General features: G+C 40.6%; 1 protein-coding gene across 1 annotated transcript; it reads left to right on the top strand.

The window, feature by feature from the left end:
• Window positions 1–4,916: 4,916 nt before the first annotated feature.
• Window positions 4,917–8,325, top strand: LOC125306489 (C-X-C chemokine receptor type 3-like). The gene is made up of 3 exons (XM_048261905.1): window positions 4,917–4,967; window positions 6,813–7,181; window positions 7,308–8,325. Exons 1-3 carry the CDS (start codon window positions 4,953–4,955, stop codon window positions 8,031–8,033), a joined length of 1,110 nt encoding a protein of 369 aa, XP_048117862.1. The 5' UTR covers window positions 4,917–4,952; the 3' UTR covers window positions 8,034–8,325.
• Window positions 8,326–18,753: the final 10,428 nt, after the last annotated feature.

Genomic DNA, 18,753 nt, shown 5'->3' with positions numbered 1-18,753 from the left:
GAAATGTGCAAAAATTTTGCCTACAAAAAATCAAAAGGATGTGATTTCTGCAACAGTGGTGCTTAAAACGTGTTGTTAGGCTACTTGTTGATTTTTTGCTGTAGTGTAAACCAATATCACACAGTAGCCTAGCCTACAGACAGACAAAGCAGTATTTTAATTATATGTATTTTAAATATGTATTTAATTACTTTAGCGTATTTTGTCATTTGCATTTTGCAGGATTGGAGCAAATCTAATGTAGTTTGTAACAAAATACTTTGAGGGATTGTATTTAGAGTATTTCAAATACTGTAATTCTTGTCATTTTTTGTCTAATAAGCCAAAATTTCATCACTTAATGAAATATACCTATATCCATGACAACTAGATGTACCGCATAGTGGTACAAAATATGACCGCCGCTCAGTCCTGTACATCCGTTCCGCGATAATAAATCCCACTTTAATTTGTCTCCATCTTTTACTACATCCCCCACTCTTGAAACTTTTGTGTATGCTTGTTTGGCATGCCTGTGTGTGTGTGTGCGGCTGCACAGAAAGTAGCCTACTGGCGCTGAAAAGGTGAATAGACTGTAGAATAGCCAAAGAAGTTGTAGCATTGTTTTAAACCTTTAAAATCTCTAAACAATCACAAGTAGGGCAGTTCATCACAGTTCATCCATTGCAACTGGATTGATGAAAGGTCACTTACACCTGTAGGCTACATTGTATTTGGGAAAAGCAAAAGGTATCAGCATAATGTTATGTTTTTATTTATTTATTTATTTATTAATAAACAAAAACATCACTGTCAGTTCCATGCCGTTTTCAACAGCTATCAAAAACAAAGGTCATTTTTGGATGGATGGATTTTTTGTGAATGTTTCTTCTTCTACATAAGATTTTAGTCATCTTTAGTTCATGTGATACTTTATTGTCAATGCACAAATTAAGTAACAGTAGTCTGAAACGTTATTGTCAATGCACAAATTAAGTAACAGTAGTCTGAAACGAAATGCTGTTTTACATCTATCTAACCAGTGGTGCAAATAACTGACATGTCCAAATGGGCCTTGATGAAATGCGTCGCTAGACTGTTCATACACATTTTAACGGGCCAAAGTTGAAGAGCTGTTGCTCGTTATTGTTCGTGCAAATATAGGCTGATTCATGTTCCCTTGCATTGTGTAACTGAGGTCCATGGCTAGTCTGGCTTTCACCAGACCAAGCTCAATCTTTTAAGAAATCAAAAAATAAATAGCGGGCAGATCAGGCTGGGTTCACACCTAGTCCATAGGTGCCCTATATTGTTTAATTTTCCGATTGAGATATCCACGCTCTGGCTATTCTAAATGCAAAAATGCATCAGGGAGTTATGACAAAACTGGAACTAACAAACTAGATCCTAATAGAAAGCTGTTAGCTTCCCTAAGCTACAGGTAGGCCTATAAGGTAGGCCTATTTACAACATAAATTGTTAATAGGCTATGCTGGCGACACAAATAAAATCTCCTTTGGAAACCAATGGCTTACGCCTTACAGTATCAAGCGGACATAAACTGCCATATCGTGGCGAAAAGTTGTAATAAAATTCACGCAGCTCCATGAGTCAAGGAAAGCGTGAATGAAGTAGCCACTTCTAAATGGGACCCACTACACAGTAGCTTAATGTGTGTTGCTAAAGCAGCCATAATGAAATGAAGGTGTCATTGTTTGGATACTTCAAACACACGTGCTTTTTAATCTCACAGACTACAACTACCAAGCTGGAATCAAAGCACATCGATTCCCCTCTCACACCCTGCACGCACTTAAAACAAATAAACAGGCGTCTCAGTCTCACGCATGTATAAGCAAAACTGTATCAGACCGGTGTAACGTTGGTAAATCTTCCATTGCACAGAATGATTTTTGTAGCACGTGCAACAAATGACAGTCGAAAGATACAATTACAGTGCTGCTATCAATTTGCTTGGTATAACTGCATAGTTTGCTACAAATGCAATCAATCAAATAGGCCTCCATCACTCAACCAACGCTAACGGTAACATTATTGGACCTAGGTCCTTATTGATATTAATAAGATGAACGTACCTGCAGTAAAAACCAAGCATGTCCGATAAACATTCTCAGATTTATTTCGGCTTCAAGAAGAAATAGGAATTACATTTCATGTGAACATCGTCCTATCCTTATTAGACATTCTCTGCGGTAAACTACAGTCCTTGTAGGAAGCGTCCATTGTTTTTCCAACCCACTTTTAACTTCCAACAAAATTACTTCTCACTGCAACGATGCGCCATCTAGTGGACAAACGACTACGAATCGCCAATACTGGAAATGCAGCCATGATGATGATGATGAATATTTGGCTTTCTTTTAATCCTACTGAATTTGTAATTATGTATCGGCCGTTTTAATACCGATAGTATGTGGGTGCCTGTGTGTGTGTGCACCCCCAGAGAATGCCAGGTCAATCATACACATAAAATTTGGTGCAGTTCTGAACATCTTAACTGAAGATAGGGGGCGATTAAAGCAGAATGATATTGCATTTTCATTTTTTTTACCAGGGGGTGCAAATCACAAATGAGTGATTATGGGCCAGGTTGATGTGGGCCCTTGAGACCAACATACCATAACAGATTCTTCATCCTCAGTGCCCACGGTTCAGGTAGTTATTTAGGAAAAACTGCTTTTTTTTCTGGCGGTTCGGGGCCCAGCACGGGGAGTGGCCCCCAGGGAGCCCCAGGGGCAACAATTTTTCCCCAGAACGTCTAGTGGGGCTACATACCCACCAAATTTCATGTGCACTGGTGTTTGGTGTCCCGGGTATCGTTGACCAAAAATTCAGGAAGCAGATGACGGGAAAAAAAAAAAACTTTGACAATCATTATATGACCGCCTCGCTAGCGGCGGTCATAATAAGCTATGCTTATCATAGTATGGGAGCCAAAGGCCAGAATCTTGGTGAACCTGTTTTGTCGGTTAAAGTTTTTTTTTTCTTTGCTGTTTCTTGTTGCTTAGGGGTTATCCATAAGAATAGATGATGTCCCTTGGGCAATTCCCTATATTCAGCTCAAAAGAAAATCAAATGAGGGAGCCAAAATGGTCAACATGGATTGTAAACCCAATTTTTTTGTTTGTGCCGCCAATTTTATGTCACCCTGTAGACAGCTTAAAAGCATTATGTCTGTCTTTTCTGTTTCATCATCTCCTTAGACATTGACAGTTGAAAAACTTCAGGAACTTGAATTGTCAGGTGTGTCAAATGCTACAAGACTAAAATTTGAAAACGATACAGATAAGATACTGAGGGAGAACATTATGACATGGACCCCATAACCCTGAGTACCTAATAGCTGATGTTCATTCTCACTACAGGACAGTATTAAAACCACTTACTAGATTTGACATGAGGATTTACTGTATGCCAGGGATAACATCCGCCGAGCTATGCAGAAATAATGGAGGAGACGGATGCAAAAACCTCCCAGATGTGAAAAGAGTTTTCTCCACCAAGTTCATTAATTCTGTATATCGGGACACCTTACAGGATGTTATTCTGTTTGTCCCCTATGTTGCCAGTAAGCAATAGGCATGCATTCATAGCACAAAAGGGAAATGCAGTTCAGTTTAAAAACAGGCCGACCTGTTAAATTTGTCGTACTTCATTCATTGGTTACGGAAATGATGGTGGGTAGTTATTCCACTGTTGGTATGTTACAGTTGATTCCACTGTTGCGAAGTCTGCTTCTTGTCAGTTCAATCATCTTTTACATTGATATGGGAGTGTGATTTGCTGGAACAGTTTATGTTTTTACGGGCTAGGTTTGCCCAGGTTGTTTTTGTTGCCGTTTTGGGAGCCTGGGCTGTCCACAGAGATTGTGTTTTTTTACAATGTACTCAGGACATAGACAGCTAGCGGTTGGTCAGGTGATGTTTGCAGACATAAAATGTTTTAGCCTAAAAAACACGTGACATCGCTTAGAGCACCTTAAACTGCAAACACATAGTAGAGAGTTGATTTAGTAGGCCTAACTATTTAAGTAGGCCTAACTATTTGATCATGTATGTTTGGGTCATAGGCATGATGAACTTTTGTTCATTCATGGCTTCATAAAATATCAACATCCCATGTTGCTTTTAGAGTAGGCTATTCTACCATTGGCCCAAGTAGTGTGAAACAAATCTAAAAAAAAATATCTATATATATTGCACATAGCAAAAAGCTGGTCTGAGGGCAGATCTGATGTTGTGCTCATCTCACAGTTTTGACCATTTTTATCAAAAAATATTTTGAAAACAATCAATGAAAAATATGATGGTCGTAAATGGGCCAGAGGTGGCGATTCAATAACTGGAAATCTGATCTCACTATGGGTTTGTGTTCAGTTTTGTCGCCCTCACTTTCAAAATATCTCCTGTGCCCCTGCACAGAAGCACACATATACACAAAAACAACCACACACTCTACACACACTCAGTTACAAACACACAAAAAAGGAACAAAGTAGGAAATGAACACAATTTGACAAGCGCAACTTATTTTTGTGGAAAAAATGTGCTGGATTGGGTGGCAGTCATATTTTGTACCGCTCTGCGGTACATCTAGTTTTTTGGCACAATAGTTTTGAGCCCAACATTGTTATGGGCCTACTGTACCTGACTTCAAAGGGATAAACAAGACAACATGTTTTTTATACTGGTGTCTTGCCAGAAAAATATAACTAAATATATCAATTATGTCATTCAGATATTTTTTCAGAAAGTGTGATAGACAATTGGAAGTCGGTAATGAATTGAATATGTGAATGAGCTGCTGATCTTATCATCTTTCATTTCCTCGATCTCAACAGGACTACTGTTCTGACGTTTTTTTTTGTCTGCCTCTAAAGCACACTCAAGTTCCACATATACCACAACTACCGCTACCCTCTTTCGTGACACTGATAGTTTTTAAGAAGAACAATGGGGGAATATGCCGTAAGTGCCACTTTTTTAAAACTACTTTTCTGATTGGCTCCATTTCACTGTGTAACACCGATTTCTTTTTTTTTTTTTTTTTTTTTGCTAGTTTGGTTTGCTATTTTTCTTCTCTCTATCATATGCACAGATTATTCCAAGGGTTCATAAGCCTGTACTAAGCCAGATAGAATTGCATTACTATTTAAGTGCATACAACTTACACTTTTCTGCATGTATTTTACATGAGATATAGCCATATAGCCATAGGCACACATTCTAAAAAAACTTTTCATTTTATTATATTTTTTCTTAAAATGGCAAAACTTGATACTGTGCAAAACATACATATCAATTATGTCAATCACTAATCCTATGTAATAGTGTTGAAATCCTATGTAATAGTGTTGTAGTTATGATTTTAGATCATTATGTATCTAGTATATTATAGTGCATGGGTAACTCGTTTCAACGCCAGCATGCTGGTGACTGATAACCTGTCTTATATCAAGTGAAATTGATTCATGAGAGCATAGCCTTAATGGATGATACCATTTACATTTTTCACAAGGATTAAATATTTGACATGCTTGAATGTCTTCGATCTCTCTGTGATGTCTGAACACTGCTGCAGACAGGTGACAATTATCATCACTCCCAGCAATTTTGAATAGATGCATTCCAGAAATAAAATCAAATATTTTGTTCTGTTTTAAATGAAAGATGTCACTCACAGTGTTTGTACATAATTTCGTCACCTAATTTGCAACAACCCCATACATGTTTTGAGTGTATTTTTTCTTTTGCTGCCTGGAATGTTAGCATTTTGAGAGGCCTGTTAAAGACCATGTGGTTATTTACTGGGCATTTGGAGTGTCTCAAAGAAAGGTCATTCCTTTGTGTGCTGAGCTGACACATTTTCACGAAATGTGGTGGAGTGGTTGAGAAGTTCTACTGTAGGTGCCGCGGAAGTCAGCCCCCACCTGAAATGAGTATCATGGCAGCTGTGGTTTGTAGAATTTTGCAGCTGTTGCTCTAGAGTAGTAGGCTAAATGTCAAAGTCGATTAAGATCTGGAACAAAGAGTTTCCAGGTGTTTTCCCTCAGGTTCAGTGAACTGATAGATATCAATTTTACAGTACCTGTGAGACTAATACTCCTGTATTGAGATGGTAATCGGCCAACTAAAAACAAAACATAGGCTTCTATCACTGCCATTTGATTGTGAGACACCACAGGTATAGCCTGGGTGTTCCCATGCTGCCTTGCGCGCGATTTGATTCACGCTGCTAAGGCAGCCTGGAGACCATGAAGCAAATTTTTGCCTGAGATAGGGAACCAATCACAGAACAGGTGGGAAAGCAAGACGACGATGAGCTATGCACAGACACATTTGATAGACATCCGTGGCACCCAATAAACGGATCTGGGCATTTTTTTCAAATACGAGAAAATGAACGTTTGGTTCACAGACCACGTATTGCACACATGAGCTGATTTCTAAATATAACCAAATTAAAATAAGCCATGGAAATTCTAGAAAGTCATTCTATGGTTGCCGAGTGACATTCGAATGAGCTGATATTCAAAATTAAGAGACCACTGCAAATTTGAATATGGTATCATAATGTTTTCCAGAGCTGTAGGATTGAGACAGGTTGAGATCTAAACCTATTGTTCAGTGACCTCTTGTGGCTAAATGACAAAACAGCATCAGCAGTTTAACAGCATACAGCAACGGTTTTGATACAATTTCACATTAGACAGATTATTTTTGTATGTTTGGTATTTTGGTATTCATGTAGCATTTTGTGACATTAAAATAATTCATGAGACATCGGTACATTCTAAAATTGGTCTTTTTCAGGGCTACGTTTTTACTGGAGATGACCTGTTGTTTGATGACAATTACGACTACAGCAACAGCAGTATTGGTTATGAAGAGACCTGCTGCGCTGGCAACGTGTGCGATCAGGACCGCAGCATGGAGTTTGCGGCGGTCTTCATCCCGGTCCTGTACTCGGTGGCGCTGGTTCTGGGGCTGCTGGGAAACGGGCTGGTTCTAGCGGTGCTGTGGAAGAAGAAGCGGACTTGGAGTGTGACGGACACCTTCATCCTGCACCTGGCCCTGGCCGATGTCCTGTTGCTGTTCACACTGCCGTTCTGGGCTGTGGAGGCATCTAGGGGGTGGATATTTGGCACTGCCCTCTGTAAGATCACTGGAGCAGTGTTTAAGGTACATAATAAGACTCAGTATGCTCCATGATATCAGTTCATGTCAGTCCCTTTGTTTTGTCTGTAGTTACAGATTACAACTTCACTTTTGCTTGTTTCCTCTTACTCTGCTTCCTTGCACAAACAGATCAATTTCTACTGTGGGATATTCCTCCTTGCCTGCATCAGCGTGGACCGCTATGTGTCCATCATCCACGCCGTGCAGATGTACTCTCGCAAGAAGCCCTGGGTAGTTCAGGCCAGTTGCCTGGCCGTGTGGTTTATTTGCTGTCTGCTGTCCATTCCTGACTGGCTGTACCTTAGTTCTTCGTACGATCCTAGACGAGATAAGACAGAGTGTGTGCCTCTCTACCCTGTGCCCCAGGGGAACTGGCGTTCAGGTTTCCGTTGGCTCTACCACATTCTAGGATTCCTCCTCCCAGCCGCGGTCATGGTGCTCTGCTACACCCGCATCTTGCTGCGTCTCTGCCGTGGCTCTCAGAACCTGCAGAAGCAGAGGGCCATGCGGGTGATTGTGGCCCTGGTGATTGCCTTCTTCATCAGCTGGACGCCCTACAACCTCACCCTGATGGCAGACACGCTGCAGACCAACAACAGTTCGGCCTCCGGCAACGCCTCTTGCGACACGTTGACCACCCTGGACATCTCCCTGACCATCACCTCCTCGCTGGGCTACCTGCACTGCTGCATCAACCCTGTGCTGTATGCCTTTGTGGGGGTGAAGTTCCGGCAGCAGCTAGTGGAGATGCTGAAGGTGCTGCACTGCCCGCTGAAGAGCAGGATGGCCACATTATCACGCAGGAGCTCCATGTGGTCAGAGACTGGGGACACCACCAACACCTCGGCCTTCTGAGGAGGCCAGATCTGAAGGGCTACTGTAGGACGGAGATATTGAGAGATTAAGAGACGCTGTATAAGTGTATAGGGGTCTCTAGCTGCCCAATACTTCCTCAACATCACTCTTCTAGTGACTTGCATGCATTTTTTACGGAAACTACTGAGCAGTTGTAAAAATCCAGCTTCAGAGAGTAAAAGTCCCTATTTTTGACATTATGTTCAAAGCATTTCTTGACATTCTGTTGCTGTTTATTTTTTTCTTTTCCAGTCATTTTTTTTTAAATGCATAAAACTAAGAATCTTACAGCACATTTGAAGTACTGCAGATATGTATTTCAACAACTTACAAAAAATGTCATAAATGTTTCTAATTAAGTGTAAAATATTGATGGATGGAGCAGGGTTACCATTAGCCACTTGGGTTTTTGGCCAGGTAGAGTATTCTTCCATCCTTTTTTCAGTGTTAGGAGACAAGTGGGTAAGATAAGAGGTATAGTTTTAAGATTTTAGATAAAACTAACAAACTATTTAGCTTCCAGCAACTTGCTAAGTGATGTATATAATATACATTGATGATATATTTTGAGATGTTGTACAATGTTATAAAATATGTTTATGTCCATACAGGTATGTTTAGCAATGCTGCACATGTTAAACGTCAACATTGCTATAACATCTCTGTTTTTACATTTTTGTGAGACTATTGTGTATATATACTTTTTATTTTCTCAAACTTTTCTAAAATAGAGATATATTTTTCTATATTTGTCCCTTTTGTACTTTGCATTAAACAAGCAATAAAACACAACACAAACTCCAAACACAAACAAGTGGTCTTTAAATGTTACTTAGACCTCATGTTAATCATGTAAACAAACTGCATTCAGTCTCCCTCATGGAGTCAGCACATTTCAGCGCTATATGATGTGCAGTAAAACCAATAAAACTCAGGTTTTGTGCATCCAGCCTGAGACATTTCAGGTGCTCTCTCTGAAATACTGTATATCTGGGGCAGCCGTGGCCTACTGGTTAGCGCTTCGGACTTATAACCGGAGGTTTGCCGGTTCGAACCCCAACCAGTAGGCATGGCTGAAGTGCCCTTGAGCAAGGCACCTAACCCCTCACTGCTCCCCGGGCGCCGCTGTTGTTGCAGGCAGCTCACTGCACCGGGATTAGTGTGTGCTTCACCTCACTGTGTGTTCATTGTGTGCTAAGTATGTTTCACTAATTCACGGATTGGGATAAATGCAGAGACCAAATTTCCCTCACGGGATCAAAAGAGTATATACTTACACGTATATCTGATCCATATTCCCAGCTACCAGCATTGTGGCCTTGATCAAGGCACTTAAAGAAACCCTATGCCAGTCTGGTTATTCCTTCGCTGTTTCTGGGTTTTCGCCTGATTTGGGCTCGCATTTTTCACGACATAAAGTGACTGCTACGCTAAACCCCCACTAGCTAGCGAGCTAGCCATCAAGAAACCAAGCTAAACACATACAGGGCTCACAATAAAACGGTCGAGCAAACACATTGTTCAAGAGACTATCAAACCACATTACAAAAACTAAGTTCACCCAAGGGTAGGCTATTTACAATTTCAACAGCAACAAAGCCAAGTCGGAGTCCGTTTTGCAGTCTTCTTAGAAACTACAATCTGACTACCAGAGTACCAGAAAGTTGCATATTCGTTTTTTCCGCGGAGAAGCACTATGGGGAGACGAAGCACCCACCAAACGACCCAAAAAGTGTTGTAGAACCATCAGAACGACTCTCAAACCTGCATAATTAAGGTCATTTTTGATAAAATTGTTGCATAGGGCTTCTTTAACCCTGAATTGCTGCAGAGACACTGGCCTTGTATCTCTCTCTCAAATGAGCCTGCCCCATGCATGTTTAAAGACAACATTAACAATTGTGCAAAGATTGTTGTTGGCATAGAGGACGACTGGCTAAATTGGGATTTTTGCATCCTGTTAGTAAAACGCTAACCTCCGTAGTTGTACGCACCCCAGATCAGCTTGTAGGCCATTAGCAATCTGTTTATTTTATTTTATGAAGCCTACACAGTAGATCACATGCCACATTCTCACTTTCAATAGACAGATGCAATAGCCATTGATCAAGTATTGAGTATAAAGCAATTAAGATAGTACCCTATACAAAAAGTACTTCATACTATCATAAAAATTTGTTAAAACGAATAGCATTTTGCAACTTAACAAAACACTGGATTAAATATTGTAGGCACAGGAGAAAACTTGTACATCCATTGGCCCATGGGGAGATCACATGCCAGTTGCCTCTCCCTTCACTGCTATGACTCGTTCGGCTGTGAGCTTGTTTTGCCAAAAAAAAAACTATTGTAGATATCAATGCATCTTTGTTCATGGGTTTGGCCTCACAGCAGAGGCTTAGAGACAACTATGACCCACGTTTTGGTTTCGTAATTTGCCCTACTTATTGACTGCAATGTAGTCAATTAACTGCTTGACAGGTTATTTTTATTTTTCTGTACAATAAACAAATACATCTGCTTTATGCCGCAGAATTACGCACTTGGCCAGCCTATAGAACGGGCACATTTTGGAGAGAATAGAGAATGTACGCACGTAAGAATCTGTAGGCTATTTGTGGCTGGTTACCAGCAAACAATGTTTAATGCATTAACTCAAGACGTCAAACATTTTCTAAACAATACAAACAGAAAGGATGCAGCAGGCAGAAAATGTAGAAGAGTCATTTCCAGTGGAAGAACAAAATGCTGAATGAAGCCCAAAGATATGAAGGCATATCTGGCAAGTTGTTATTTTTTGAAGACGTAAATGGTTGGGCTATAGGCCTAGTTTGCAAGTAGACATAAAGTGTGAGCATGCCACACTATCCACAGCTGTGGTAGCGGGGGGTAGGAGGATTACGGTTAGCGCAGGATTTATATAAAATTCTTCAACAGAAGGCCTGCCTCGAATACAGGCTTGCCCAAAAAAAAGGCCTGTGGTTTGCGCAGCCTACAGTAAGGTCTTAGTGAGTTAGGAGTCCTCTAGACTTCTTTTAAACTGTCTCAGAGGTGGAAAGTTGCGTTCGTTGGGGGCAGGGCCGGATTAACAATTCATAGACCCTTGGGAACAAATGTCTGATGGCCCCCCTGCCCCCTAGCCAACATGAATCGGGCGGTCAGTTAATAGGCCTATATCGAAGATTTGTATTGCCATTTAAGGCACGAAGCATCTGTGAGGCCAAGCCTCACCAAGTAGCCCGTTTGTTTACAACTAACATTACATTTAATTAAACTGCTTATAGGCTATGCCGAAATAGTTTCAACATTTTGAATATCAGTGTCGGGTGAATTAGGAAATGCCTTATGGCTGAAAGCTGCTTGGGATCCCCCCTGTCAAGCAATAACCATACAAAAAGTTAAAAACAGATGACATGATGCGCCACTGATATAATGCATAAAATAATATAGCCTAGATATTCCAATATATTCGAATACATGTGTTTATTTCAGAGGGGATATTCGAACGTCATTTTTGAGCAATTTTGACAGCCCTAGTCCACTGTAGGCTACGCCAATCGTCTATTATAATAAGCTTTATTTGTATAGCACCTTTCAAATGTAGCCAGTGGGACTTTAGGACCCAGGAGCGAGTAGCAAGGGCTTAAAGGCTGAGGTGTCCATAGGGGCGGGTTCTTGTGTTTTCAGTCAGCTGCTTAGCCAGGGAAACGGAGTGGAGTGGAACCGCGGTAAGTTTGAATTGTTTGGCACGCTGTTGTACTAGGCCAGCATTAGCTGCCTCATCATGGGTTATGGCACTTATAAGTCTGTTCGTTTTTGTAGATTACAGATGAGTGTTGGTGGCCAGTGTGATGGCGTTCCGGTGTATGTTGAAGGGTTTGTGCGCAGTCACCAGTAATTGAATCGTGCCGCCTCTGGATTTAACCGTAGGTATACTTCCCTTAAAGAGTGTGGTTTTGATGTGAGCCTTGAGATATGCAGTGTTGTGATTATTATTATGATCTATGTTGTAGAATGGGCGTGTAACTAGAATATCTCGATATCCGCTGGGAACTCTCTCTCTCACTCTCACGGCCAGGTGCGTATAACCAACAAAGCATTGAGACGGTCCCCCTGCTCTGCGCGCTGAGAATATTAATATCAAATGTTTTTCAACAGACTGTGCTGGTGTTACAGGGTGTTTGTATACTGTAATTGCTGCCGTGTGCTTGGGCGGATGGCCTAGCCAAAGTAGGTATTTGTTAGCCTGATTATCTAATTAACTGTTAGACTTTGGCCTTGCAAAGACTCATCCTTATTCTATGTGTAGCCCGTTGTTATACCAGGTCCCGTGGCGCCCCGTCATACGTGTGCACTGGCTTCTGTGCGCTCCGGCGTCTGTGTGTGTCTGTTCACACGAGGTTATTAGGAAGCCTTTTGTGAATGAACCCCGTCTCTCGTGAGTGCTTGAAAGTTTAAGTTCTTTCAATGTATATCATCAGTAAGGTGAAGGGAGTGTGTGTGTTATGTGGATAAATAAATAAGTGTATGTTTTGTCTTTTTAGGTTTTGTTTACTTTGTTTGGACATCCAGCCACTGTTTTCTCATGTATGAAACTTATGTATGTTTTTATCATTCATTGATACCAACTTCATTGCCTAAGAACTTATAGGGTTAATGTCAAGCTCTTCCGGTCATTAATCTTTTACCATTGAGATAAATTGTTGTGTTTGGGCAGTGTGCAATATTACGGGGACAGGGGAAAGTGCCAGCTTTAATGATCATCATAGTAGCACTCACGCACTTTACTTGTTCTCAAATTTAAGTGGCCATTGCTTGGGTTCTCGTAGCTAGTGGGCGGAGCTCAATGCTCAATGTATTAAGGTGACCACTGTGTGGTGTGATTAGAATTTGTGTGTACTAACAAAGCACTTTATGGTTAATGCAGTGTAGCCTTGGTTGCTGTCTTTGGTGTGTTGAATCCTTTTGGAGCCTTGTGCTCATGATGAACTAAATGTTGATTTCCTGTCAACATTGAGTACTGTGGTCCAGCCCAATATTTAGTGTAAATATCTCCTATGAAGGCTTGTCTACGAGAACTCATGTATGTGTCCAGGATGTGTTATTACCATTAATGTTGTTCCTGTACGAAGCACCTATTTTAATAACTCTGCAGACCATAAATAAATTATGTCTACATTACTTTTGCTACATCAGCCTCCAATTGTTTCATTCACTTGAATAGTACTAGCGTGGGGTACAGCTTTAGTCTACTGTACTAGTTGGGTCTCTCATCCCAGTCCAATAAATGGGAGTGGCGTAGTCAGACCATCTTGTGGTATAGTACAACTGGGTTCTTACTCCCAACGGCCACACATACACAGAATGCAGCTCAAAGTGCTTTACATTTGAAGCTATTAACACCTTCCACCTAACCCGGTGAGTGGGGGTGGCTATAATGCGTGTGAAATAGCACCATTGAGTAGCCTATACGAAATTAGGGTTGCAAAGGGGCGGAAAATTTCCGGTAAATTTCCGGAAACTTACCATGGGAAGTTAAGTTGGGGAATTTTGGAAATATTCCAAATTGGAAACTTTCATGGAATTAAAGGAAATTATGGGAATTAACTGGGAATTTTGGGTAATTCATACAAACTGTTTCATATACAAACATTAACATTTTGTGTAATAAGCAATATGAATTGTATGTTGGTATTTTCGCTTATCTTAGCATACAAAGCTAGCTAGCATGCTAGTGGGAATCCCATTCTTTGCCTATGGTTTACTAGCGTGCTTATCTTAGCATACAAAGCTAGCTAGCATGCTAGCGGGAATCCCATTCTTTGCCTATGGTTTACTAGCGTGCTAAACTAGCGATACTGAACTGCCCAAGATACACCACACCACTCAACAACAAAATCCGATTGGTTGGAACATTTTTTCCCCATGCATATGAACGCACCATAGGTTTCCTTTATGTCTAGCAGCCTATGCCGATTGCTGTGTGCATATAGATAGATAGATAGATAGATAGATAGATAGATAGATACTTTATTGATCCCCAGGGGAAATTCAAGTTAAGATGATTGACATATGTGCAGGGTAGAAATTCGACTGAAATTGTATTAAATCAGGTTGTTTTAACTAATATTAGACTGCAAGATGGGTTTTTGTCCACTACATTTAAGTTCCCTGTTATAGACTTGCCATATTAAAAATTCCCAGTTGATTCCCATTAATTCCCGTTTATTCCTGTTAATTCCCATATATTCCCGTTAATTCCCATGGAAAGTTTCCAACTTTGAAAATTCCCGGAATTTTGCAACCCTATGCGAAATAGCCTTAAAATCGTTACGGTGTTGTGTGCCTTCTGGTTTCTCCACCTACTGGTTTCCTTGCGCGTGCATGCGCTGCAGCAGTTGTCAGACATTCACAAACAAGTTGTTTTAAGCGGTTTGAAGTCGCTTTTCATCATGCATGAGCCGGGCTACATTACAGCCACTGGACAAAAGACATGTAAAAATATATGTTTTGAAAACTAGCATTAAACTGGATTCGATCCCGCAAAAGCAACACACGCAGCGACTCTCTCCATCCTGATTCCCTACTCTTTGAGCCAACTAATATGTTACGCAAATCAATTAACTATTGTAGGCTACCATTAATTAATAACGTAGGTAACACCCAGGTAACATGTTGTCCAGGCTATCTGAAACAAGGGGTTGCCTCTCATCTACAACAACTGGTTACCTTGGGCTGCTACAGTCGTCAGTGCACTGTGCACAGTAGGCCTATGCTACTCTTTGTGGTTGATCAACTAAAAATAAAAGATGTATTTGGTGATGACCTTATTGTAGGCCTAGTAGACCTAAATTCTGAGAAATTAAATGGTACGAGAAACGATCTACATAGTGCACCAGACCGCGATGTCTTCAAGGGTTGAATGAAGGGAGTTTGCAAAAATTAGTGTATTTTTCAAGTCAATAAACATTCTTAATTTTTGAATGTCTTTGTCAGGGAACATCTGACTTTTAAAAACCATAGGCCTGGTAGTCGCTCAGACAAGGAGTTATAAGATAAAGGCAATACCATTTGTGTTACCTAATACAGTTCAGTGAATTAGCAAGATACCATCAGAAGCCAACAATCATAAAGCACAGTGCGCGCGCACGCTCTCTCCCCTGCACATGAAGCTGTTTGCGTGTTGTAGGCTAGATTTGCGTGAGTTCTTTCTATCTGCTTTACTTTTGTGAGTTGCGACCACCTAGGCTATGTTATAGACGTTCTATGAGGTACCAGTGTTTAGCTGTGTCACAAAACAATAAGCTTTGTCAGACTACTTTTAAAATGATATTCAGGGCTATATACATTTTAAACATTCGGGGCTGAAGACCCGAAAAAGCCTTGCGTTAATTCTTCAGGTGGGAAGTGTCAGGAATTTTCATACGAGAGATGCTCTCATTGATCAATTGCTCAAATGAATGTAAATTTAGCCGGGACTGTAACCTGGAACACGTTGGTGCTCGATGTTTTTAGTGGGTGCCCGAGAGACGGAGCACCCACGGTATCGGCGCCTATGACAAGCGTATCTCGCGGTTGCATCCATTACAAACAAACATGCAATGTGAACGTCTGGGATTGGGGAGAGCACTAAATGCTCTTCTGAATAAGCACGAAGTCAAGCCTTTAAATGAAAAACACTCTCCGTGATAACAGGACGTAACAGGAAGGCATTTGGCTGAGCAACGGAGGTTAATATGCTCTATATTTTGTCCAAATGATGTCTGTCTATCATCGTTGCACCCGGAGAAAACCAGAATGTTTAATTTGTCCTGCGTTTCTTCTACGGCTGCAAACGGGATTCACTCGCCGTTAACCAAATATTTCTTTATTAGGGCAGGGCAGACATATTTCTGGCTATTAAACTATTTCTAAACCAGTCTGCTAAAGTGTGAAGTCTGTGTAGGGTTTTCCAGCTCCATTTCTTTTTACGAGACACCCTGCTCACTTGAGACCTCTGCCGGTTGTTGCAGCGTCACTGGAAAAATACAAATTAAAGTCGCGTGATGCACAGGATCCCAAGCGGACCCTTGAGGGGAAGCTGGCCAAGTCGAAGCACTGCCCACTGTAGTTAGACTGATGATGCAAAGTTTGCTAGCAAGTTAGCTATGGCTAAGATGGAGAGTTTGTTTGGGGAATGTGTTGCGTTTGGGCGCATATCGCCATCTAGCGTGGCGGAGTAAAAGATTAATAATTGGGTCTAGTGTTTTTCAAACTTTTTCAGACAAAGGACCACTTAACTAACCCTAGCTAAAAAAAAAAAAAAAAGATTAGACCTACTTCAACAGTATATTAGTCTACACAATAGGCCTACTCACTGAACCACCTTGCTTATTGTCTTTGCACTTTGCTTACTGTGTCAGAGGATTCATACTGTATGATTTAAACTGGCATATCTTACATAGACAGTGTTGCAGAACTGTTTGGATTTTTATATACAAGTTGGTTCAATATTGCAAACACCTCATTTATATTATATTTTACCACGTCTGCTCGCGGACCACTTGGGATAGCTTGCGGACCACACTTTGAGAAACACTGGTCTATGAATATCATGACAGTGGTCCAGTCAAATCTTTTACTATCTATGGTCAAATCCCAGCCGAGCTACAACTGTAGCTCGACTTTACCTGTGCATGTAAACATACTGACTGACAAAAAATCAGAATGAGTAATCATAACAGACGAGTAGCCCTGTGGACACGCAATATTGTTGGAAAATTGACATGTGTGAAACACTATTTGACTCAAATGGTAATCAGAAATAATTTGTTATTAAAAAAAAGACTAAAATGTTTTGACTAAAAACTGACTAAGACTAAGATACCTTTAGTTTTCTTTTAGTTGACTAAAACTTGACTAACAAAATGATATTTGAATGACTAAATATGACAAAGACTAAAAAGGACATTGTATGTCTGTATGTTCCGGAACAGAATCGTTTATCTAAAATAATGGTAACCGGTTAATACCGTTATTTTTTTTGCGTTCTTTGACACGATTTCTGTGCAATATGACTCGGTGAGATACACTTCCGGCGGTTTACTCATCGGAAGAAATGTACTGTAATAGAGAAGCTTGCCGCCAGCTGTACGGCAGAATCTTTTTTCATTTCCCTCTGGGCCCTGACAAGGTTTTGGGCATTTGTTTATAAGTTTAATATTCACAATGGCAGCTATGTACACACCATTGTGGTTTTGTATTGTCTGATGACATAAGAGAGACAAAAATGCACTGATTGGGCCCTGACCAGGTTTGGCCAATTGATGTTCACAGTGGCAGCTATGTAGCCTACCATATTTTAGTTATTTGCACAGATTTAGCTATGTGAATTGCATAGGCTTTTGGATGAATGGAAGAACTACAGTGACGCTTCTGTAATGCTTTGTGGTTTTGTATGTTTGATGACATAAGAGAAACAAATGCACTGATTGGGCCCTGACCAGGTTTGGTCAATTGAACTTATATGACATTGACAATTATGTAGCCTGCCCTATTTGTCATTTGCACCAATTGAGTACCGAGCATTAAATATTGGGAACATCGTTGACGATTTTGCACAACGAAAGGCTCGTAAGATGGCCTTCTTCTAATGGCCTAATTCACGCATATTGGGGATTGTATGCATATGAATGATTTTATTTGGTTTCTGGACGGTTAAATAAGTTAGGCTACATTAAGTTTTGTTTCTGCGCAGTGCGAGTTTATAAGCAAGCAATCTACGCTTGCAGTTTCAGCAGAGGTTTGAAGAGGCGCATTGAGTGTTCCCATAATTCCATGCGAGTTGATGTTAATGCAGTAATATTAGATTACCCTGGCCTGCAGGCTGTTAATAAAATATTTTTTTAATGTTTTCACATGTAATGGATATGTAGTCGTGTGTTTTTTATTTGAAATTGTAATCTGTAACTACTAAACTACTTCGGTCCCTCAGGCCCTTTGCATAAACAATTGAAGTCACCCTTAATGTGTATTGCATGTATCAGAGCTAATTCATCCTGGGCCAAAGTTTGTCGGTATGGGGCCTGCGCAGGGCTCTCGCACCTGGGTCCACCATTGGTTTGTTACGCCACTGACTACGACCTATGTGTACTGTCCTCCAACGCTGCAGCGCTGTCTTCATCAGTTTAGCTGGTTCCCCAGAATGCAAGGGGAAAAAGTAACGAGCATCATTGCTCTTTGCCAGAGTGTCTCTGACAACTCTCTCGCGAGAACTCTGGATTACCAGGGTAGTTCAAAACACTACACACTATTATCTGCATTTGAACTCTGGAAACACCTTACCAGGTATGAGAATCGCCTAGTTCAAAAAAAAGGCCTAGCCTAAATCAATGAAGAGTAAGGGCCAAAACAAATGCCTATATCTGCATTTGGCACAATTTTTCAACATTATTAAATAACACATATGCCTAAACACCTCCACAATGAGACATTTAATGATGAGAATGACAGGTTGTGAGAATTGCATCGTCTGCTACAATGCAAGTTAATGATGGAAGATGATGAATAACTGAATAAAAGACTTAGGCCTAGCCTAAATCAATGAAAAATTAGTGTGACAGTGACATTTTTAGGAGTTGCTCCTAACAAATAGCCTATAGTAGCCTAATGAAACTGTGAAGTGTTTTCCATTGGGAGGAGATGGTAGAGGTAGTATTTCCTGAAAGCCCCGATGATTGAT

The sequence above is a fragment of the Alosa alosa genome, chromosome 13 (genome assembly GCF_017589495.1).
Source record: "Alosa alosa isolate M-15738 ecotype Scorff River chromosome 13, AALO_Geno_1.1, whole genome shotgun sequence".
Taxonomy (NCBI): domain Eukaryota; kingdom Metazoa; phylum Chordata; class Actinopteri; order Clupeiformes; family Clupeidae; genus Alosa; species Alosa alosa.
The sequence above is the reverse complement of the archived record's forward strand: the minus strand, read 5'-3'. Positions and strand labels throughout refer to the sequence as shown.